Genomic DNA, 22,759 nt, shown 5'->3' on the forward strand with positions numbered 1-22,759 from the left:
TTTGGCATCCTAGCACTTGGTGTTTGGGACAGGGTTAGTGTCACTGGCATGGATGATTTTCTTCTGATAAATTGGTTTACCTTCACCAAAGGGAAAAAAACGAGTTCCCTCCCAGCACCCCTATCTGAGCCTCTCCTCACCCCCTGCCTTTGCAGAAGACCCTGGCTTTGTCATGACCATTTACTGAAGGCTCTCAGCCAAGGCCAAGCACTCCACTAAGCCATTTACTAACAATACTGCATTTCAAAATTGTATGCAATTTAGTATGCAGGATGTGCAGGTTTATTTCATAGGTAAATGTGGGCCATGGTGGCTTGCTGCACCTATCAGCCCAACACATAGGTATTAAGCCCAGCATGCATTAGCTATTTTTCCTGATGCTCTCCCTCCCCACACTCACCCTGCCCTCTCAATTTTTTTTTTTTTTTAAGAGACAGGGTCTTTCTCTGTTACCCAGGCTGGAGTGCAATGGTGCAATCATAACTCACTGCAGCCTAGAACTCCTGGGCTCAAGAGATCCTCCCACCTCAGCCTCCCAAGTAGCTGAGACTACAGGAACACTCCATCACACGTGGCTAATTTACAAAGAAAATTTTTGTAGACATAGGAGGGTCTCACTATGTTGCCCAGGCTGGTCTTGAACTCCTGGCCTCAAGTGATCCTCCTGCCTTGGTCTCCCAAAGTGCTGGGATTACAGGTGGCAGGCACTATGCCCAGCCCATTACTCCCATTTTAAGCCTCACTGTGTATTTTACAGATGAGAAAACTGAAGCTTGAAGAGGTCAAGTTGCTTCTCCAAGTTCATCCAGAGGGTGGAAGGGCAGAGTCAGGACTCCAATCAATCCTGGCCGCTCAGCTCAAGTGCTTTTTTTTTTTTTTTTTTGAGACGGCGTCTCGCTCTATCACCCAGGCTAGAGTGCAGTGGTGCGATCTGAGCTCACTGCAAGCTCCGCCTCCCGGGTTCATGCCATTCTCCTGCCTCAGCCTCCCGAGTAGCTGGGACTACAGGCACCTGCCACCACACCCGGCGAAGTTTTTGTATTTAGTAGAGACGGGGTTTCACCATGTTAGACAGGATGGTCTCGATCTCCTGACCTCGTGATCCGCCCACCTTGGCCTCCCAAAGTGCTGGGATTACAGGTGTGAGCCACCACACCCGGCCAGCTCAAGTGCTTTTAGTGGTCACCCTCTCATCTGTCTCTCTGTAGTTTTTTTTTTTTTTTTTTTCTTTTTTGAAATGAAGTCTCATTCTGTTGCCCAGGCTGGAGTGCAGTGGCGCACTCTCAGCTCACTGCAACCTCCGCCTCCCAGGTTCAAGCAATTCTCCCGCCTCCTGAGGTGGTGGCTGACAGCCTCCCGAGTAGCTGGAATTCCAGGTGTGTGCCACCACGCCTGGCTAATTTTTGTATTTTTGGTAGAGATGGGGTTGTTTCACCATGTTGACCAGGCTGGTCTGAAACTCCTGACCTCAAGTGATCCGCCCACCTCAGCCTCCCAAAATGCTCATCTGTCTCCTTGTTGATGTCTTCTTTCCAGAAAAAGAAAAAACCAAACTGCAGAAGCAGAGAGAGGATGAGCTAATCCAGAAGATCCACAAACTGGTGCAGAAGAGAGACTTCCTGGTGGACGATGCGGAGGTCGAGCGGTTAAGGTGAGTGCACTGCGGGTACCCGAGCACTGGGCTGCAGGACAGCAACCTTCTGCTTCCTTCCAGAACCCATCTTCTGCTCCTGGGACTCACAGCCTTGCCTAACAGGCATGGCCTTGACCCACAGTCTCTGGACACTGAATCCCAAGGAACCCCAGCCTTCTGGCTTGAGAATTCATTTTGTATATAAGAGAATTTCAAATCTGTGCCTCTTGAGGGAATGTTGTTCCAGGAAGTGACCAGGGAGGAGTCACATCCCATAATACATGGCAGAGCTTCCTTCACATCCTGCCACTCCTGAAGGCAATGTCTTGAAACTTCTGCTATCAGTTTCTACCGAAACTCTGCCACCTGAACTGACTTGCTCCCAACCTCTGTCCTCCCAACCTCCCAGCTTTGTTCTCCCCTTTCCCTTCCCTTTAGTGGCGCCAATGCCCTTTTCTGAGTATCAGGGTCTTCTCTTTGCATCTGCTGCCTTGACCTCGACAACCACAGCCCTGGAGCTGCAGTGTAAAAACATGTTGTAAATGTTGAAAATGTGGAAAGCTGTACATGTTGGTTCTTGATTTTTGTTTTCTTACACCAGAGCAAAGCTTTTAGGGCCTTTCACAAGGAAAAAGGCCCTTCCAACCCAGAGGGCAACTTGCTCTTTATTGTCTGTGCCCTCAGAGACCTTTCTTCAAGGGTCCTGGGACTAGCAGTTCCACTGCCCTTCTTCATGCTGCAATGGACTTCTGGTTAATGAGAGAAACCAACTTTTCCCTCCTATCCAAATATTATATTCTGTGGTCAGGTACAGTGGCTGACGCCTGTAATCCCAGCGCTTCTGGGAGGCCAAGGTGGGTGGATCACCTGAGGTCAGGAGTTCAAGACCAGCCTGGGCAACATGGTGAAACCCCGTCTCTACTAAAAATACAGAAATTAGCCGGGCGTGGTGGTGCATGCCTGTAATCCCAGCTACTTGGGAGGCTGAGGCAGGAAACAATCATTTGAACCCAGGAGGCAGAGGTTGCAGTGAGCCAAGATTGCACCAATGCACTCTAGCCTGGGTGACAGAGTGAGATTCCATCTCAAAAACAAAACAAAACAAAAAATACAGAAAACTACAACAAATATTATATTCTCCTTACCTCCGGTTCTGCTTCCAGATCTAGAAGAAATGATCAATGCCACTCTTGGGCAGGCAGACAAGCTGCCCCAACATAGTGAGACCCCCCCTATCTCTACAATTTTTTTTTTTAATTAACTAGGAGTGGTGGAGTGCTCCTGTAGTCTCAGCTACTTGGGAGGCTGAGGTGGGAGGATCTCTTGAGCCCAGGAGTTCAAGGCTTCTTGAGTTATGATTGCACCATTGCACTCCAGCCTGGGTGGCAAAGAAAGACCGTGTCTCTTCAAGGCAGTTCAGCAAGTCTGCACCCACCTACTTTATCTTGGTGATCCTTGGAAGAGCTGGGGTGACTCGCTGTCTGAGACCTGCCTCATACTTTGTGGGAGCACAGGTGAATAGGGTGGCTTCAAAATACAAGGTCAGGAGAGGTGCTGCCTCACTCACTGACCCCCCAGCAGGGTCCTGTAATGTCCCTGCCTCTGCCCTGGGGTCACATACCTACCTCTGGGTAAGCATTTACCCCATCATTGATATGTGTCTCTGGTTCAGAGCAGGTTCACCAGATACAACATATACATACTGTACACGCATAACACATGACAACATACATGCCCCATCCACAAAGCCTGTTGCTTAACCTATTGGTTTATTTCATTGGTTCCTTGATGCTTTCCTTGCTTGCTGTGTATCTTCTTTTCTTTTACCCATCTACTTTCACAGGGAGCAAGAAGAAGACAAGGAAATGGCTGATTTCCTGAGAATCAAGTTAAAACCTCTAGACAAAGTAACCAAATCTCCAGCCAGTGAGTATATACATTATTCATTCCCCTCCCCCACAAAAGAGAAAAGTATATTTCAGGCCAGGCCCACAGTGGATCACGCCTGTAATCCCAGCACTATGAGAGGCCAAGGTGGGTGGATCACTTGAGGTCAGGAGTTCGAGACCAGCCTGGTCAACATGGTGAAACCCCATATCTACCAAAAATATAAAAATTAGCTGGGCACGGTGGCACACACCTGGAATCCCAGCTACTCGAGAGGCTGAGGCAGGAGAATTGCTTGAACCCGGGAGGGTGGGGGTTGCAGTGAGCTGAGATTGGGCCACTGCACTCTAGCCTGGGTGACAGGGTAAGACTTTGTCTCAAAAAAAAAAAAAAAAAAGGCCATTTCAGAGAAGTCTGGGAGCCATAAGGGGTGCAACAAAATGCTTTCTAGAGATCAGATCTAGAGATCAGATTTCAGCATGGGATGACAGCAGGCAGGACCAGCCTCACGGGCCTGCAGGCGGTTGCCTGGGGCCTCATGCCTGACCAGCCTCACGGGCCTGCAGGCAGTTGCCTGGGGCCTCATGCCTGACCAGCCTCACGGGCCTGCAGGCAGTTGCCTGGGGCCTCATGCCTGACCAGCCTCATGGGCCTGTAGGCAGTTGCCTGGGGCCTCATGCCTAGAAGGGTGCCATGCTTGGTTTAATGTTCTCATGTTGCTGTCTAGAAATTGTTAATATGTTTGGAACATGGGGCCCTACATTTTCATATTGGATTGAACTCTGCAAACTACGTACCTGGTCCTGGTAGTTGTTCCTCCCTAATTGCAAAGTTTGGTGCATTTCATAGAAAGAATTGGGTAGCTCCTGAGGCTCAGGGAGCTCTGGCCTCTCTTAGGTCTGGAATCTCTGGAGAAGCCAGAAGCATATGTCTCAGAATATTAACCTCATCAGATCCTCAGAGCAAAGAGGGTTTTATATGAAATAAGTTTGAGAAATGCTGTTTACTTGACCCTGTATTTGGAGAGTCCCAGTGTCCATTAGGATATTAAAGTGATGATGGATCCTGCTGTCAAGAAACTGTCTTTTCTTTGTTGACCCAGCGTTTCTCAAATGTGTTTAACTGCTGTATTAGTGAGGCCTCTTTCAGTTAGAAGAAATGGATGCCTGGCTGGGCGCGGTGGCTCACGCCTGTAATGCCAGCACTTTGGGAGGCCGAGGCGGGCGGATCAGAGGTCAGGAGATCGACACCATCCTGGCTAACACGGTGAAGCCCCGTCTCTACTAAAAATACAAAAAATTAGCCGGGCGTGGTGGTGGGCGCCTGTATTCCCAGCTACTCGGGAAGCTGAGGCAGGAGAATGGCGTGAACTGGGGAGGCGGAGCTTGCAGTGAGCCGAGATCACACCACTACACTCCAGCCTGGGTGACACAGCGAGACTCCATCTCAAAAAAAAAAAAAAAAAAGAAAGAAAAGAAATGGATGCCCAATTGAAACTGGTCTAAGCAAAAAAAGGAATTTGTTGGAGAAAGAGCAACAAGAACTAGAGCCTCAAGGACTGAACACTATTACCTCCCCTCCTTTTCTTCTTTTTCTCATCTCTGCCTCTCTTTGCATGTAAGCATCATTTTTTCCTACAACACAGGCCTTCTCCATGGGACCAGAACCCTAGAACCATAGCTTAGCAACTCTGAAGCAATACCACAGGTTCTTTCCCTGGTATCGAAATACAGAAGTCTCAGGGAAATATTCTCACCCGCCTTTCTTGGATTATGTTCCCACCTCTTAGATCCATTACCATCACCAAGAGGCTGGGGGTACTGGGATTGGCCAGGAATGTATAACATGCCCACTCCTGCCGCCACAGGGACATGAGCTGTTAGAGGAAGAGGGACTTGAAATCTTGCTGGGAAGACAAAAACCAAAAGCTGCCACTGTCTATAAAACTACAAACCCAGTTTTCATTAACATCCTGTGAAAGATGGTTGGAGGGAGTAAGGAAAGAGAAGGGCAATGATCTCTTCTGCTGGCTCCTATAACCACAAGGCACGTGATCACTGCCGAAGGCCAGCATCCTCCTCAGTGGACCCTTTCATGAAAGGCAAGGTAGAAAAACTCCACTTAGCAGCATGGAGGAGGAGCAAGGAAACTTGCCTTCTCTATTGGATTATGGGTGGAAAAAAGAAATGATTCTGGCGAGAAATCAAAACACCAAGCATGCACCACATGCAAGGGGCCAACTTTACACTACTTATCTGGTACTGGAATTCCAAGTTGAAAAATAAAAACTATTGTAAAACCAGTGAAATCTCTGGGATCCTAGCAGATTTAGCAAATGCAAAACTGCTCAGTAGGGATTCTTCTGGATCCCATGGTATACAGTATTCTCACAGAAAAAAGCAACCCCCTTGAAGATGAGCCCTCAATAAAAATGAAAAACCCGGCCGGGCACAGTGGCTTATGTCTGTAATCCCAGCACTTTGGGAGGCCAAGGTGGGCAGATCATGATGTCAGGAGCTCGAGACCAGCCTGACCAATATGGTGAAACCTTGTCTCTGCTAAAAGTACAAAAATTAGCCAGGCATGGTGGCGCACACCTGTAATCCCAGCTACTCAGGAGGCTGAGGCAGGAGAATCGCTTGAACCCAGGAGGCAGAGGTTGCAGTGAGCCAAGATGACACCACTGCACTCCAGCCTGGGTGACAGAGCGAGACTCCATCTCAAGAAAAGAAAAGAAAAACCCATGAAGAACTGAATCACCATGAGGAGAATCAGTAGATGCACCAAAGAGAGTGTCCTCCCAAGAACCAAAAATAATAGAACTATTTAAAAAGGAAAATAAACTAAGTACTTTTAAATTATCAAAGAGCTAAGAGAAGGAATAAAACCCAAAATGAAATAGTAAGATGCTATGAAAAAAGAATAAGTGGACATGCAAAAAACTGGCCTTCTGAAATTTTTTTTTTAATCAATAAAGTAAAAACTCAATGGATTAAATACAGAGACACAGCTGAAGGGAGAATTTATACATTGGAAGACAGCCCTGAGAAAGTTACACAGAATGCAGCACAAAGAGAAAAAGAGATGAGAAATATGAAAGAGAAGTTATAAAACCGAGAGGATAGAGTGAGAAGGTCCAACTTACATGTGATAGGCATTCTAGGAGATAAAACAGAGAATGGGAGGTGGAGGTATCTGAAAAGACAATGTATGAGCATTTTCAAAAATTGAAAAATATGAGCCCTCAGATTGAAGTGACTTGAACAAAATTTCCCATTTATCTATTTACCAAATACTTCTTGGATGTCAGGCCCTGTGCTAGGCTTGGCAGGTACAATGATGATAACAGCTGACTAGGAGAAGGGCTGAAAGTTAGGGTTGGAAGCTGAGCATTGAGGACCATATAAAATGAGGACTATAAAATGAGGACCAGCTGAGGATCATATGAAATGTGCATCAGCTCTCCATACCACCTGAACAAGGCCTGGAACAAGACCTGGCCAGGGGTTGCAGTGGGGCTGGGCTGCAGATGGTCAGGGCTCTGCTCACCTCACCTCTCTCTCTGTGTTCCTTTCTCCCCCTCTCCCTGTGCCCACATCTTGCTGCAGGCTCCCGGGCAGAGAAGAAAGCAGAGCCCCCACCTAGCAAGCCCACGGTGGCCAAGACGGGGCTGGCACTGATCAAGGATTGTTGCGGGGCCACCCAGTGCAACATCATGTAGCCCCCACGTGGGGTGCCCTGGGCCATGGGGACCCCCCCCACCCTCTTGTCTTTATAGCCCCCATTTCACCGGGGCCCAAGAGCTCTCCAAGGCAGAAGGGGTTGAAGGCAAGCCCGTGACTGTCACCAGAGGCCATGGGCACGGCAGGCGGGCCTGGCCACCCTGTACAGAGTGTAGCAGTAGGGAGTCCCTCACCGTCGCATGGTCCTCCCCAGAGCATGCCGAACCCAGGAGTCTGTCTCACTGTTTATCCAACCACCAGGAAAAGTCCTCCCTCAAAAAAGCATATCTCCACTTCTCTCTAGCTGTATCTAACCCACCGTGTGAATGAACTGGGAGAGGGGCATGCTCTCCAGCTGTGTGTAGTCGTGACTTCTCAACAATCTAGCACCATGTCGGACACGTTCCCCATCCACCCTCCTAGCTCTGCTCTCAGAGCTAGGCACATGGGCACAGGTCCCCTCCCGTCTGTCCTCTCCCAGCAACTGTGCCCTGGAGGGCTCCACGTGGCCCCCGTGTCTCTCGGGCACCACCCATATAGCAGTCCCAGAGACCCAGAGGGCCCATTTGTAAAGATCGAGCTTGTGTGTGGTGTCGTGGTCACATCTCCCGCTTCCCCCCATCCTGTGTCTGGGCACAGTTCACATCAGGACAGCGTGCACTGTGCTCTCAGTCTGCCTCAGGTGTGTGCCTGGAGGGGGCCTGGACTGGCATGGATCCAGTGTGCAGAAGAGCCAGCAGGGAACCGGAAGCTCTGATGTCAAGGCCAGAGCAGTTGAGAATGGGACCCAGAGTAGATGCTGACCTGGGCACTCCACCATTCCGGGGCCACCAGAGAGATGCCAGCAGGATGCCACTTTGCCAGCCCGACACACGGACCTTTGTAAAGAACAGCAACAGGCGGGAGAGGCAGCGTGTGACCAGATTGTGTCCCGTCATTGGGTGGCATATGTTAACTAGCTGCCAAACAACTTCAACCCGTGTAATTCCATGTACATTTGCAACAGCCAGCCCGGTACAGCCTGTGTGACTTCTCTGTATGTGTGTGTGTGTCGTGACCGGCCTAAGTAGTTAGCATAACTCAAGATGCTGATGTGCAGTCACCCATCAGAGAAAATAAAAATGGAAACCACGTTCACGGCATTTTAAAAGTTTTTACTTTTTTTCTTGATTATGGAAGTAATCCATGTACATAGTAAATCATTTTAAAAGTACAAAAAGTATGAAGAAGTTTGTTTTTAAAAAAAAAAATTCCTCCAACTAGAGACCACTCTGATGTTTCGACGTTTTAAAAGTCTTTTTTTGTGCATTTTTTTCATCGTTGACATCATATTGTGATATCATTTATAACCAGTTTTTTCCTACTTATTATACCACCATCTTCCACATCATTAAAAGCTCTTTGTAAACATTAAACACTCTTTATAAATCATGCCAATGTCTGTTTAGTAATCCATCTTGTGGATGTACTGTAATTCATCTAATCATTTCCTCACTATTGGATGTGTAGACTGGTTCTAGGTTTTCTTATAAATAGTGTCTTGGATTAGCCAGGCATGGTAATGGGTGCCTGTAATCCCAGCTACTTGGGAGGCTAAGGCAGGAGAATCACTTGAACCCAGGAGGCAGACGTTGCAGTGAGCCGAGATTGTGCCATTGCACTCCAGCCTGGGTGACAGAGCAAGACTCCATCTCAAAAAAAAAAAAAAAAAAGCAAGACTCCATCTCAAAAAAAAAAAAAAAAAAAAGTGTCTTGGGCCAGGCGCTGAGGTGGGAGGATTGGTTGAGTCCAGGAGTTCGAGACCAGCCTGGGCAAAATGGCAAAACCCTGTCTCTACTAAAAATACAAATAGCTGGGCATATGCGGTGGCGCGGGCCTGTGATCCCAGCTACTTGGGAGGTGGGAGGATTGCTGGAGCCTGGGAGGTTCCAGCTGCAGTGAGTCATGATCACACCACTGTATTCCAGTCTGGGCAACAGAGCAAGATCGCACCCCCTGGAAAAAAAAAATAGTGTCTTGATAAACATCTAGGGGGATAAGGTTTCATCTGAATTTTTTATTTTTTCCTTAAGATAAACTCCTAGAAGTAAAATTATTGGGCCATTCATAAGTAGCATTTTCAAAATATTTGTAAATTGGCTGGGTGCGGTGGCTCGCATCTGTAATCCCAGCACTTCGGGAGGCAGAGGCAGGCTGATCACTTGAGGCCAGGAGTTTGCGACCAGCCTGGCCAATACAGAGAAACCCCATCTCTACCAAAAAATACAAAAATTAGCTGGGTGTGGTGACGTGTGCCTGTAATCCCAGCTACTCAAGAAGCTGAGGCAGGAGAAACTCTTGAACATGGGAAGCAGAGGTTACAGTGAACTGAGATTGCGCCACTGCGCTCCAGCCTGGGTGACACAGCGAGACTTCGTCTCGAAAAAAAAAAAAAAAAAATTTGTAGATCAAAAGGTCTTTGGTTGGACAGGCCCTCCCAGCAGGCTGCTAGACCCCAGTCCTCCCACTCTGCGTGTTCGCGGCTTTGGTCTGCACACCACTTCCCACCATTCTGATGCTGAAAAGGGTCCCTCGGGCTACTCAGTGCCACCACAATGGCCTCAGAGGACCCCGTGTCCTCCTTCACCAACCTAGACCAATCATGAAGCCAGACTCTTCATGTACTGGGGATGCCACAATGAATGACCTTCTACTGGGTGACGTAAAACAGTGGAACTGTCTCCTTTCACAGTCCTAAAGGCCAGAAGCCTGAAATCAACCTGTCTGCGGTGCTCTGCTCCCTCTGTGGGGAAGAATCTTCTTTTGCCTCTTGCAGCTCCTGGTGGCTCCTGGCACCTTGGCAGTTCCCTGGCTGCACCACTCCAGTCTTCACCTCTGTCTCCACGTGGCCTTCTCCGCTGTATATGTGCCTCTGTGCACCCTCTCATCTTAAAAAGACACCAGTCATTGGAGTGAGGGCCACCCGAATGCAGTATGATCTCATTTGGACCCTTTCCTTAATTACTTCTGCAAAAACCCTCTTTCCAACCAAGGTCACATTCTGAGGCTCCAGGTAGACATGCATTTGGGGAGGACCCAATTCCACCCACCACAGACCCCTCCCACTCCAATGTGCAGTGAAAACTCAAGCTGCAAAGGGCCCACCGCCCTCTTTTCCCCATAAAAAATGTGGGTCAAGGCTGGGCACTGTGGATCATGCCTGTAATCCCAGCACTTTGGGAGGCCGAGGTGGGAGGCTCACTTGAGGTCAGGAGCTCATGACCAAGTTGGCTAACATGGTGAAACCCCATGTCTACTAAAAATACAAAAATTAGCAAGTGTGGTGGCACATGCTTGTAATCCCAGCTACTCGGGAGGCTAAGGCAGGAGAATTGGTTGAAACCAGGAGGCGGAGGTTGCAAAGAGCCGAGATCGCACCATTGCACTCCAGCCTGGGCAACAGAGTGAGACTCCATCTCGGAAAAAAAAAAGGGGGGCTTGGGGGGTCTGGGGGTGGTGGCTCAAGCCTGTAATCCCAGCACTTTGGGAGGCCGAGGTGGGCAGATCACGAGTTCAGGAGATCGAGACCATCCTGGCTAACACGGTGAAACCCCATCTCTACTACAAATACAAAAAATTAGCCGGGCTTGGTGGTGGACGCCTGTAGTCCCAGCTACTCAGAAGGCTGAGGCAGGAGAATGGCGTGAACCCGGGAGGCGGAGCTTGCGGTGAGCAGAGCTTGCGGTGAGCAGAGATTGTGCCACTGCACTCCAGCCTGGGCGACAGAGCGAGACTCCACCTCAAAAAAAAAAGGGGAGAGGGGAGTGGGGGGGTCAGCGAGGTCTGACCTCAGGCCAGTTATACAGCAGTCACTCACAGATCCAGCGAATCAGAGGAGATCAAACCCTCATCAAAATCCTGCCTCTGGTACTTCCGCTAAGCTCTGGGTACACCTACTGTATGTTCCTGTAATTCCTACTGATTTTTTTAAAAAAAGAAAACATTAAAAAATCCAATTTATTTAAGCTGTCACAGAAGAGCAGAAGAAAGTATTAATAATTCCAGACGCTTCCAGATTACCAGGGCCACCTTCCAAGCTGGGAAACCTTGCAGACAGAGGGGTCCTGCACACCTAGACTTGCTCCTTTTAGAAGCCATGGAGGAGGTTGATAATGGGAATAACATTTATTGTAGCTTATCTCTATGCCTTGAGCAATGTGCTCACACTGGCTGGTTCCCTCCTCACATCAGCCTGATGAGTCAGATCCTGTTATTACTTCTCACTTTACAGATGAGGAAGTAGCAGTAAATCCATTACCCTTTTCAAGCGGAGGTTGCAAGAGGTTGCAAGCGGAGGCAGGAGAAACACTTGAAACAATGAGTCAGATCCTGTTATCACTTCTCACTTTACAGATGAGGAAGTGGCAGTAAATCCACTGCCCACGGTCCCAGGGGTTGTTAGTGACAGAGTCATCATTCATCTCCCTCCCTCCCCACCACTGTAGCCCCAGTTGTTCTTTCTCTTCCCATCGGAGGGATTTAAACACGTCTCTCCCATTTAAAAGCAAACAGGGCCGGGCATGGTGGCTCACGCCTGTAATCCCAGCACTTTGGGAGGCCGAGGCGGGCAAATCACGAGATCAGGAGATTGAGACCATCCTGGCTAACATGGTGAAACCCCATCTGTATTAAAAATACAAAAAAATTACCTGGGCATGGTGGCGGGCGCCTGTGGTCCCAGCTACTCGGGAGGCTGAGGCGGCAGAATTGCTTGAACCTGGGAGGCAGAGGTTGCAGTGAGCCAAGATTGCGCCACTGCACTCCAGTCTGGAGACAGAGCAAGACTTTGTCTCAAAACACACACACACACACACACACACACACACACACACAATACAACACAACACAACACCAAAAACAAAAACAAACAAAAAAAAAGTGTCGTCTTCCTTTTAGAGAATTTAAAAAACAGGGTGAAACCCCATGTCTACTAAAAATACAAAAATTAGCAAGTGTGGTGGCACATGCTTGTAATCCCAGCTACTCGGGAGGCTAAGGCAGGAGAATCGGTTGAAACCAGGAGGTGGAGGTTGCAAAGAGCCGAGATCGCACCATTGCACTCCAGCCTGGGCAACAGAGTGAGACTCCATCTCGGAAAAAAAAAAGGGGGGCTTGGGGGGTCCGGGCGTGGTTGACTGTGTGACTATATTATATCTATATATAATATATAGAGATATATCTCTATTATATATAATAGATATATCTATTATATATAGATATTATAGATATCTATCTATCTATCTATATATATAATATCTATATTATATTACGCCTGTAATCCCCACACTTTGGGAGGCCGAGGCAAGTGAACCACTTGAGGTCAGGAGTTTGAGACGAGCCAGAGCAACATGGCAAAACCCCGTCTCAAAAAAAATTAGCCAGGTGTGGTGGCAGCATCTGTAATCCCAGCTGTTCGGAGGCTGAGGCATGAGAATCGCTTGAACCCGGTAGAAGGAGGTTGCAGTGAGCCGAGATCGTGCCACTGCACCCCAGTCTGGGCGATAGAGCGAGACTCTGTCTCAAAAAAAAAAAAAGAAGGTATTTCCTGATTCTTGCCACACCTGCCCTTGATGCATCAGACTCTGGCTGCTGAAATACCAAGGGCGGCGACCCTGCAGCCCCAGTGTGGATTTGTCTGCACTTGCTGATACCAGAAACTGCAGGGGGCGCAGGTGGGTGGTAGGAGCGGGGGTTCCCTCAGGCCCAGGCCCTGCACCTGGGAAGCCTTTGGAGGCCATCACATGAGCTGCCTGAGGCGGATGGAAGAGACGGTGCCAAGCAGGCCCAATATGTTCCCTGCTGGCCCTGGTACTGCTCCCCTGCGGATGCTCGTGGTTGGTTCACCACCTCGTGCGGAGTGAGGAGCTGAGCAGCCCAGCCACTGAGCAGGATTTCCCTCCAAGAACGGCCCCTTCCACCCTGCAATGCCTTCTTCCTCTGCACACCAGCTCCCCCACTTCCAAGTCATTCCTTCCCGGAACGTGTGTATTCTTCTCTTCATCTTGCTAAGGAAAGTTCTGGCTCTTGGTGCTCTGGCTTGGCACCTTCTAAGCTCTCTAGCCCTTTTCCCCCCGCCCCCCCGCCCCCCCCCCAAAAAAAGGGTTCTCAGCCAGGCGTGGTGGCTCATGCCTGTAATTCCAGCACTTTGGGAGGCTGAGCCCAGAGGATCACTTGAGCTCAGGAGTTCAAAACCAGCCTGGCCAACATGGTGAAACCTCATCTCTACTAAAAATACAAAAATTTGCCAGTGTGATGGTGCACACATGTAATCCCAGCTACTCGGGAGGCTGAGACAGGACAATCGCTTGAACCTGGGAGGTGGAGGTTGCAGTGAGCTGAGATTATGCCACTGCACTCCAGCCTGGGTGACAGAGTGAGACTGTCTCAAAAAACCAAAAAACAAAACAAAACAAAAAACCACTCAGGCTTAGCCATTTTTCTGGGGTCTTCATTTCCTTATGAAGACTCTCGCAAAACTGTTATGAAGTAAAATTTGTTTGCTTTTTTCCTATTAATGTCTTTGTCAGTTTAAGGCCCAGCCAGGGACACTAGGAGAATTGAGGAACAGTTTTGCCGCCCACCCCCCCCCCACCCAAGCAATGGGGACAGCAGGTGGGTGGAGGCCGCTGAGGGCTTCTGCGCCATGACTCACCCTCTGCCCATGGAAGCAGCTAGAAAGTGAAGGTGAATCCCAAAGCGCAACGCTCCTTCTGGCAAAGGGAACAGAGAGGGAACAGATCTTCTTCAATCAGCGCAGCCCCCTCTGCTACGGACAGGTCTGCTCTCCCCCAGATAGCTGTCTTCTAGGCCCCCACCTCTGAATCACCTTCCTAGGTGGGAAAGAAACAAAGATAAATGCAAAGCCACCGTTCCAGCCCCAGTCCACACCTAACAAGACCTCCTGACGCCGCTCAAAAGGGGCACGATGGCTACTCAACTTTTTCTGCACAAATTTGCCATCGTGAAATATGTTTGGAAAGGTCTTTAGCAGCTTTTAACATTGCTGAACTTGAAAAAAATGTCATCAAGAAGCAATTTACTCAAGTCTCTTCTGGGTCCTTTTAAATTCTTGCCAGAGGGTGCTGGTGGCAGGGGTGACAGGGGGTAATGGCGGTCTCAGGGTATGGGAGGGCTTCACAACTGTATCTGTGGAATAACTCTTTTCCAAATTGGCTTATTCAAAAAGCATGCTTAGCAGTGACCAAAAACGAGACAGCAGGCACGCTGGATTTCTTTCACAAGAAGAGAGAGCCTAGGATTTAATGGAGTTTTCTAACTGGAAGGTTTTTGTGGTTACTGTATTTTCCCACATGTAATTATAAGCTGGAACAAAGGCTGGAAAACTTGGGAGGATCCTGACGACGAAGGGCCCACCATCCAGCCACCTGCTTTGGCGTGTGCTGAGTTTAAAAGGCCTCTAAGATGTAGACGGATTTACTCTCCACCTCACAATTCTATTTCCAGAAGGGGCGAGAAGTTGAGGAGACCCAAAATGAATGATGGCAGAACTGTATTGGTTTGTAATTCCTCCCCAAAGACAGACAGACAGACAAAACCACTCACTTGGGAAACTCAAAATAGATGCTCGCTTGTAAAGTTTATTGACAACTGTTTGGTCCCAACACACAAAACAGCACTTGAACCACAACAAAAGTGTTCAAACAAAGTAGACAACTAAGAAAAACATCTCTTTCCCCCAAACCCAATCCAAAACAAACAGTGCAAGATGGGAAAGGGGGTTTTGGTGATAACTTTTGTCATTTTTTTAAACAGATAAATTTAATCCGGTATATCTTTCCACCCAGAAATAAAGAATTACATTGTCTTAATGCTCAAACATCATTTTACCACATCATTTAATTAAGCCTCTGGATAAAAAAATAGATAGCAATTGGACTGGCCATTGTGGAGTACATTATGAACACAATGTGCTTCCGAAGTCTTCTCTCTCATTTTCAGACAGCAATTGTTAAGAGTCACACACACGTCCCAGACCTAAGCAGCAACTCCAGTGAATGGTACTCAGACACACTCACGGGACAGCACAGAACTTGATTCTTCTTTGTCTGTTGCCCAAAGAACCTGTTCTTTGAGTCTGTTCCAGGTGACTTGTAATGATACCTCTTACGGTTTTAAAGTCCACCACTCTTTACATGCTAGCAGAACTGAAGTCCAAGCGTGCAAACTCAGCCTTATGAAATCTTAGAATAAGGCAACTGATGTTCTCAACACCAATTATTATTACTTTGTTTAAAAGCTCCTTTAAAAAAATTGCACATTTGCATTTCACTTCCTGTAACACTATGTCTGTAGAGGAAATGCCTTCAGGAGGATTCGGAGAGTGCCATAATACTTAGAGGGTTTTTTCCATGGTGTTCTGTCTTGACTGGGGCCATGTGTTGAGAACTGGGAGTCACTGGCTTCATTTAAAAGATTTGGGGAACAAAAAATCTGACTTGTAAAAATCTCTCTATAGCCCTTATTTTGTGGCATTTTATCAAAATGCTATGAAATCAAGAGTCCATTTTCTGGCTTTCTAGAAGTTACCAAATATAAACATTTCCCCAAAAGAAACCATCTAACTAGTGGAAGACCTTACGCCAACAGGTTCTTTCTGCTCTATGAATGAATCCGCCTTTTTTGCCGGACAAATACAATCCATTGTAAATGTCAGGTTTCTCTAGAGGGGGGTGAGAGGCCACCCGTCAGCGGACACCTCAGGCACCTAGAGAGGAAGGCCATTCCACACCAGACGCCACAAAAAACCCAGAGATGCTTCCAACAGCGAGAAGTAACGAGTAAAATCAGACACGATTAAAAGATGCTGAGCTGACATACACACACATAAAGCTTCCCAGCTACCGATACCAGCTTTAAAATTACAATAACAAGGTTAAGTGGATCAACCTTGGCCTTCCTATGTGTAGGTAGAATTCCTGTCTCTTCCCAGTGGAAATCGTATTGATCCCGCTGCTGCTGAAGCACCTCCCCACTCAGCTCTGATTTGTAATTTATGCACTTGATGCATATTTTAGAAAATCAGGCTCTTTCCAATGCTGCCTCTCGACACACAATAATGTGTGTTGTAATCCAAATGCTGACTTTAAATCCATGACATCGAGACCATCTCCTTTTCCTTAACCTAACCCATATCAAACTGGAACACAGAAGGGAAGCTTCAAACATCCTCAACTTTCTAGAAAGCTCCTAAATGGAACCCCAAAGTAGAAACGTTTAAAAAAATTTGTGATGAAGCCACTTTTGTCAACTACAGACATAGTTTAAATAAAAAACAAGGCACACTTACAAGTCACATGGAAGCCAGGAACCTTCACATTCCAACCTGAAAATACACTCCCAACCCCTCGCCTACCCTTCTCCTTCAGTGTGTGAACACACAGGCTAGCGGGACAGGCTTTGCTTCAAAGACATGCCACGCACTGGGTTAATACTGTCGGAAACACCAGTAAGCAAAGGCTGAGAGACTCTATTATGCTACATGTAGGATGACACCACCGACGTGGCTCAATGGAAGCAAAACCGCTTCCTGCTAGTTGAGTTCTTAGTGCTTTCTTCTTTTGGAACACCATTGTATTTCATAATAGTTACGAAAAATTTGGTAAAATATATTAAGGATTCTTTAACAAATGCCACAAGTTCTTCAAATAATTGAAAAAAGAAAAAGGAAGAAGAAAAGAAAGACTTCAGCTCAAAGCTGTGTTCAATGGAAAAGAAAAACATGATGGAACACAGGTAAGATGAAGTCAATGGCTTCGGGGGGTTTTCATGACACAGAAAAGGATGTATTTTTGAAGCCCACTTTTGTGTGCAGAATCAGACAGTGTTTTCCCATCCTAATTCTATATTCCAAATGGGAGTTAAAGCTTGGTTATAGGTGCTAAGGAAAAGTTGGCTGCCAATTTGACTCTGTTTTTGGGTTGCTTTTTGGCCGGGCTTTCCACGGGGTCCTTGCTGAGCAGTGACTCGGAGGTTTCCGAGGAGGGGCAGGGAGGCACGGGGACAGCTGCTGAGATGCAGGACGAGCTGGAGTCAGAGGTCAGAGTTTTGCTCTTTCCTGGTATTGGAATCTCCATTTTTTCTTCTTGGTTTAAAATCATAATTTCTGTAAACACAGAAAAGCAAACAGATTCAGATCCAGGATCTGTAAGAAGTGTGGGTTTTCTCTTCCTTGCTCATATTTTCTCAAAAGATAATAATAGTAATGAAAAGCTTCTAAATGCTACATCTATGCCACAGTTTACATATGAGTTGTGTGGCCAGTGTACTTGGCACAGAAATCAAGTATCTATAAACTGCATCCCACCTCTCCCACTGGATTACAAAGTTGGAAAGATCTCTATTTTGAGCTATAAATGAATGAGCAAAGGTTAAAACTTTTTGTTTTTCCATTTTGGATTCTCTGCCCATTCATTCTGCCTGCCAGATATTAAGGACCCATAAAGCTATCCATGACTTAGAGACTTCCTGAGGCGGGAGGCCGTGGGTGGTAGGGGGTGGGGTCGGAGCATCTAGGTGTCAGGGAGCTCCTGGCCTGCTCCATTTAGAGAGGACCTATGCTCCCCATGGGTCTATTACCAGGGATAAGGAAGGACTGCGCAGAGTGAGAATTACCCTCAGAACCCAGGAAGTTGAGCACAGCCAGCTTTCCCACAGTGCTTCTGGACTGCCATTTCTGTGGCTGAGCCACATGTAATTCACCTGCTCTACACACAGGGCCATGCTGCTTGAAAGAGATGCATCATTATGCCTTAGACTCCCACTGCATAGGGCATAGGGCTCCTGCTCCCAAAGGCCCATGGAAGGTGAGAGTGGCAGAGGGGACAGCAGAGCCAGCTCCCTGCCTAGACTGACCCTCAAGAGAAGAGCGGCTGACAGAACTGCCCACAGTGTTTTAATTATTTTCCTCTCTTGTCCTGTGCATGCAGTTGAACTTGCCCAGACTGAAGGCACAAAGGCCACAACCCCACAAATGAGCTAACATCAATGTGCCACCAACCCCAGAGGGGCACTGCACAGGAGCAGGGCATGGTCTAGGTCTGACTGCACAGGCTGGTTCTATCCGCAGGCAGTTACTTCCCCATCTCCTATTTTCCAAGTCAACAGCCTCAGTTCTTTTCCTGGGCAACAGTGCTGAACGCTGCCAAGAACAACCAAGATGGTAAAAGCCAAGCCAGGAGTCCACGGGTTGTTCCTGGTGACCTGGAAAGCAGCACCAGCAGTGGGGAGGAGCTGGGTTCCAACAGATGAAGAGCATGGAGGGATCTGTACAGGGCAGATGGGCCATCCTCTCCAGAGGCCAGGAGACACCGCAGGACAAGAGGGCTTGGGTTCCAACCCCGGCTCTGCCCTTGCTAGCCCAGCAGCCCGGGGCCACTGCCTCTCTAGTGACGGCACCAGCTGTGCCTTAGTCACGCAGCCTGTGGAATAAAGCAGCTGCCTTTATTCCACGGCTCTCACCTGGAGCCGTGGTGAGAGTTAAATGTGATGGTGTCTGTCAGCCCTGAGCACAGGGTCAGTGCCAATGCCTACACTAGGCTGGGACTCAGCGTGCTCGGCTTCCTGTCTGTTATATCACTGGGCAGAGTCCGGGGCTCCAGCCACAGACACCTCCCTCCATTCACCCCTTTATAAAGCCCTTGGGCCCTCTGGACCCCCACCATGGGTGACGTGTACATCTGGTGACAGGTGTGCCTGAGAGCAGCTGAACCTTCACAAAGTCTGGGAGAGCAGAAGCCCAGGAGGCCCCACCCACCCCTGTGGACTCGCCCACAGCCCCGAGCCACCAGCCCTCCAGAGCTGCCAAATCGCCCTTGCCTGATGCTCGCCAGGCAACCTCAGGCTGTGCATCCAATTCTGCAGGAACCCAGGTGGGGAAAGAAGGTCGAATAATCAGCACAGTGTTTTCCACCTGAAAAGGGGTAGTCCCTTCCCACCTCTGTCATTTACTGTATCAGTATCTCATCGTGGTTTTGTTTTAAACCCCGAAGAAAACCCCCATGACAACATGGAGTCACCCACCAGAAGGCTCTTGAGGGCGCTCCTCAAACTGAATGAGATCAGCAGATTGGAGGATAACGGGGTCTGGTCTCAGCTGAGGGGACGGCAGGCACGAGGGGACAGGCGCACACAGGAGGTCGACGGGGGAGTCGTCGGTCAGGCGGAGAAGCTCCTGCTCTGTGTGACTGGGCCCTGGGCAAACAAGGAGGGCCGTGACACTACAGGACCTCCATGCCCACCCCCAGCACACACCCTGGGCTCACACCTGAAGTTTTCCTTCTAAGCCTTAAAGATAAGAGAGTCAAGAAGTATTTAAGGTATTAAAAAAAACAAAACAAAAACAAAAACCCAAAACCCACTAACAGGAAGATCCTGGTAATGGAACGCCTTAATAAGCTAGTTCTTCTGAAGATCCGTGTTCTTAGGAACACTGGCCCCTCAAAAGACCCAACCAGAGAAAAGGGTCCTGCAGTCAGCTTCCAAAGAGAAGGGACAGCCTGAGACGGGGTGTACGTAGTTATCAGCAAGTGGAAGCTCAGAATCCGAAGCCCTGGGCCTGGTTCCGTGGCTTCCTAGCTGCGGACTCTGGGTGAGCTGTAATACGTGACTGCCTGAGATTTCCGAGCCTCCGCTGCAGAACGGAGGTCAGCACTGCTGAAGGCTGTGGGGCAGCTTCGGCAGATGATTCCCAGGAGGGCGCTTCATAAAACGTCAAATGCTGTGTAACTCAGTTATCCTAAGGGCACGGGGGACGGTAACGTGCTATCTCGCAGCATGTTAAGACGACAAAATTCTCACCTATAACGATGAATTCAAAAGTCCTTCAGAAAAGTTAGAACTGCTATAACATTCCAAGAATTGGCCTCTATCTACTACAGAGGTGGATCTATCTGAAATCTATGTGACTCGGTGTAATTTTGGGTAATATTAATGCATTAGTATATCAAATCCTGCCTAGGGCTGTCCTGTGACAAAGACGCCTTGACCAGCCTTGAGTCAGGCACCCTGAGCCCTCTTCCGGATCAGGCCTGACCTTGGCCTTCCATGTCTGTTGCTGAACTTGCCGGCTCGCTCCAGTCTTAGCTTGAGTCAGTTTAGTGAGAATCCCCTCACCCTTCACAGCTGATCGAATTCCTTATTCCCAACCACTGATGTCTAGATCCTTGGCTGGCCTGCATGCCTACAGCAAGAATCCTCTTAGTAATTTTCCACCCACTGAGCCCTCACTCTGCTCCTAGGCTATGTATTGGGAGTTGGCTCTCTCTCCCCTGTTGCAAGTGTCATGAATATCCATTATAATAAGTGTCGGAATAATTTTTTTCTTCAACATCTGAACTGGGGTAAGATGATCATTATGGGGGTGCCAACATCCTTCAGGGACTTTAACCAGTCAACCATGCAATGCTAACAAATAAAGGTCAATTTTATCCTCTGTTACTAACTAAATACCAAAACTGCTTTGAAAAATGTGTGGCTATGTAACTTCAGCAGATTGGATGACTTGCTGGAGTCCTTTCCCTCGCTCTCCCCGACCCCAAAGCCGTTTCTCCTAGAATTTCACAAGCTCCTATGTCTCTGCTTTTCCTCTCTTACCACTGCCGTCAGCTCCAAGCTTGAGTTCCGAGGCTGTGTGCGATTCGGGCACCTCCAGGATGCGCTCGCCCTCCGAGGGCTGGTTTTCATGATTGGCAGGGGAGAGACTGAGTGAACTCAAACGACCTACAGGACAAACAGCACCCGTCAGAGAGAAATGTCAGTGAGAGAACCGTGATTTTTTAAGGGGGGAGGGGATGGGTGCTTACTTACTTTTCATGTCATTTTTTAACACTACAATTCTCTTATGACCATGTCCTTTTATCCAGACCACCTGCACACAAGACATACTACTGGTTAAGCAGCGGAAAAGGAGGGGACAGAAGCCCTAACATTCAGGAAGAGTGTGACCTACGGAGCCTGCCTTAGGCTAGAATTTAGGAGCTGAGTTACTGCCAAGAAGCATGTTTCTCTACTCTCTCCTTAGCTTTTAAAGCAACAGAAGCTGACAGAAACATACCCCTATAAAAAGCAGAGTAGTTCAAAAATCATGAGACACAGTTTCAGAAATATCCTTTATAATTCTTAAAAAGACTGTCTTCCAAACACCAGCTTTGGCATATAAATTAAGGTAGTTCTCACATGAGAGCTCTTTGCCATTTTTTTTGCAGAAACTGAACAACCACCTAAAAGAATTAAGAGCAATCTCTCAGACCCTTTAAACTAAGTTCATTATCAGCATCTTCAAGTCCTCTCCCTGATTGTGCCGCTCTCCATCTCAGCCAAGCAGAGTGGTAGTAGTGGAGCTAGGCTCCCAGGCCCCCTACATGTGCACGTCGTCGCCAGGTCACTGATCTCAGCTCCCAGGCAAGCTTTGCCTGGGTCCTTCCTACTTCCTCTATTCTACTATTTTTACTCTGGCTCAATCCCTCCATCTAACACTGACCCAGACCTCTGCAGTGGCCAGGATCCTAGCCCAGTTCCCTCCTCCATGCCTGCTTCTCTCGGCTCTACCATGGACAGCACCACTGGGGTGCTTTTCAAATGCAAACCTGGGCTCCAGCTCTCTCCAACACAGTCCTCCCTCCTTACCTGGAGGAGCCACGCCCTCCCTAACCGAGCTCTCAGCTCCCTGTTAGCCTCTCGACACTCCATGCCACTTGTCACAACCCTGCATCTGCTCATGCCATCATCCCCTTTGCCCAGAATGCTCTCTCCCCTCCTTGTCACGTGCTTCCCTCAGGCACATCCTTGAAGGTTTTGCACCAGGCTCCCCAGGCTTGGGAAGTGGGCGCTGACACGGCCCTCCTCAGCGCGCCCACTGCCCTGACCGCCCTGACTAGTTGCCTGCTTGGGGGTCTTGACTCTCCCATTAACCAACACCTTTCTAGAGTTACAGCCTGAAACTTACTCACCTGGCATATAGGGATTTAATAAAGGTTTACAGAAAGAATCAAGGAGAAATGCTAAAATCATTTACTTTAGACCAACAGTATGTTTTGAAAGGATCAATTCAAAATGCCTGCCGTTCCATTATTCTGGCAGCATTTTATTTTTCTGTTCAGGACAGTTAGCCTGTGGCTGTTCAGAAGATGCTCTCCCGGAAGCTGAGAAAAATGCCCACCTGTGGAATTGCTCCCAAGAGCTCCTCCACGCTGCTGTGGCCGTAGGTCTTGGGCTGCAGAGTTTCTCCGACATACTTGGTATAGGCCATGGAAAACTCATGAAGGAAAATCTGCTGGTAGTGGTAAGTATGAAGTAAAGACCGCACGTTCTTTGCAAACAAATACAGACTTGTGAGCTTCACACATTCTTCCATCTTATCATTAGTGAAAACCTGGTTAAAAAGAAAACGCAGCATTAGAAATATTAGTGACTGGCCTTGCCCCGTGGAAAGTGAAGGCCTCCCACTGAGGGAAAAGGCCCA

The 22,759-nt window shown here is 48.2% G+C and overlaps 2 protein-coding genes and 1 long non-coding RNA gene across 23 annotated transcripts in view; 1 reads left to right on the forward strand and 2 right to left on the reverse strand.

Moving 5' to 3' along the window:
- Positions 1-8,392, forward strand: part of BMERB1 (bMERB domain containing 1) — a 178,527-nt gene extending 170,135 nt beyond the window's left edge. For 2 of the 3 annotated variants that reach the window (XM_063796170.1, XM_063796171.1), the window contains exons 6-8: positions 1,537-1,651; positions 3,477-3,559; positions 7,129-8,392. In XM_063796170.1, the coding sequence (XP_063652240.1) occupies positions 1,537-1,651; positions 3,477-3,559; positions 7,129-7,241 (311 nt within the window). In that variant the 3' untranslated portion in view covers positions 7,242-8,392. 3 annotated transcript variants of the gene reach the window in all.
- A 1,662-nt stretch (positions 8,393-10,054) lies between these two features.
- On the reverse strand, positions 10,055-14,019 carry LOC134808740 (uncharacterized). Its single transcript, XR_010152301.1, has 3 exons — positions 13,934-14,019; positions 11,931-11,998; positions 10,055-10,169 (listed from the first exon to the last, which is right to left on the reverse strand). It is a non-coding gene; the product is annotated as an uncharacterized LOC134808740 (long non-coding RNA).
- Positions 14,020-14,859: 840 nt separating this feature from the next.
- The window catches only part of MARF1 (meiosis regulator and mRNA stability factor 1), a 48,944-nt gene continuing 41,044 nt past the window's right edge, over positions 14,860-22,759 (reverse strand). For 15 of the 19 annotated variants that reach the window (XM_063796715.1, XM_054668886.2, XM_009430362.4 and 12 more), the window contains 5 exons: positions 22,457-22,669; positions 21,106-21,166; positions 20,893-21,018; positions 19,321-19,491; positions 14,860-17,404 (listed from right to left, as the gene is read on the reverse strand). In XM_063796715.1, coding sequence (XP_063652785.1) covers positions 17,160-17,404; positions 19,321-19,491; positions 20,893-21,018; positions 21,106-21,166; positions 22,457-22,669 — 816 coding nt within the window. In that variant the 3' untranslated portion in view covers positions 14,860-17,159. Of the gene's footprint in view, positions 17,405-19,320; positions 19,585-20,892; positions 21,019-21,105; positions 21,167-22,456; positions 22,670-22,759 lie in introns of those variants that run through there. The other 4 variants (XR_010152287.1, XR_010152285.1, XR_010152286.1 and 1 more) reach the window with 3 other exon arrangements.

This window comes from Pan troglodytes, chromosome 18, assembly GCF_028858775.2.
Source record: "Pan troglodytes isolate AG18354 chromosome 18, NHGRI_mPanTro3-v2.0_pri, whole genome shotgun sequence".
Classification (NCBI taxonomy): domain Eukaryota; kingdom Metazoa; phylum Chordata; class Mammalia; order Primates; family Hominidae; genus Pan; species Pan troglodytes.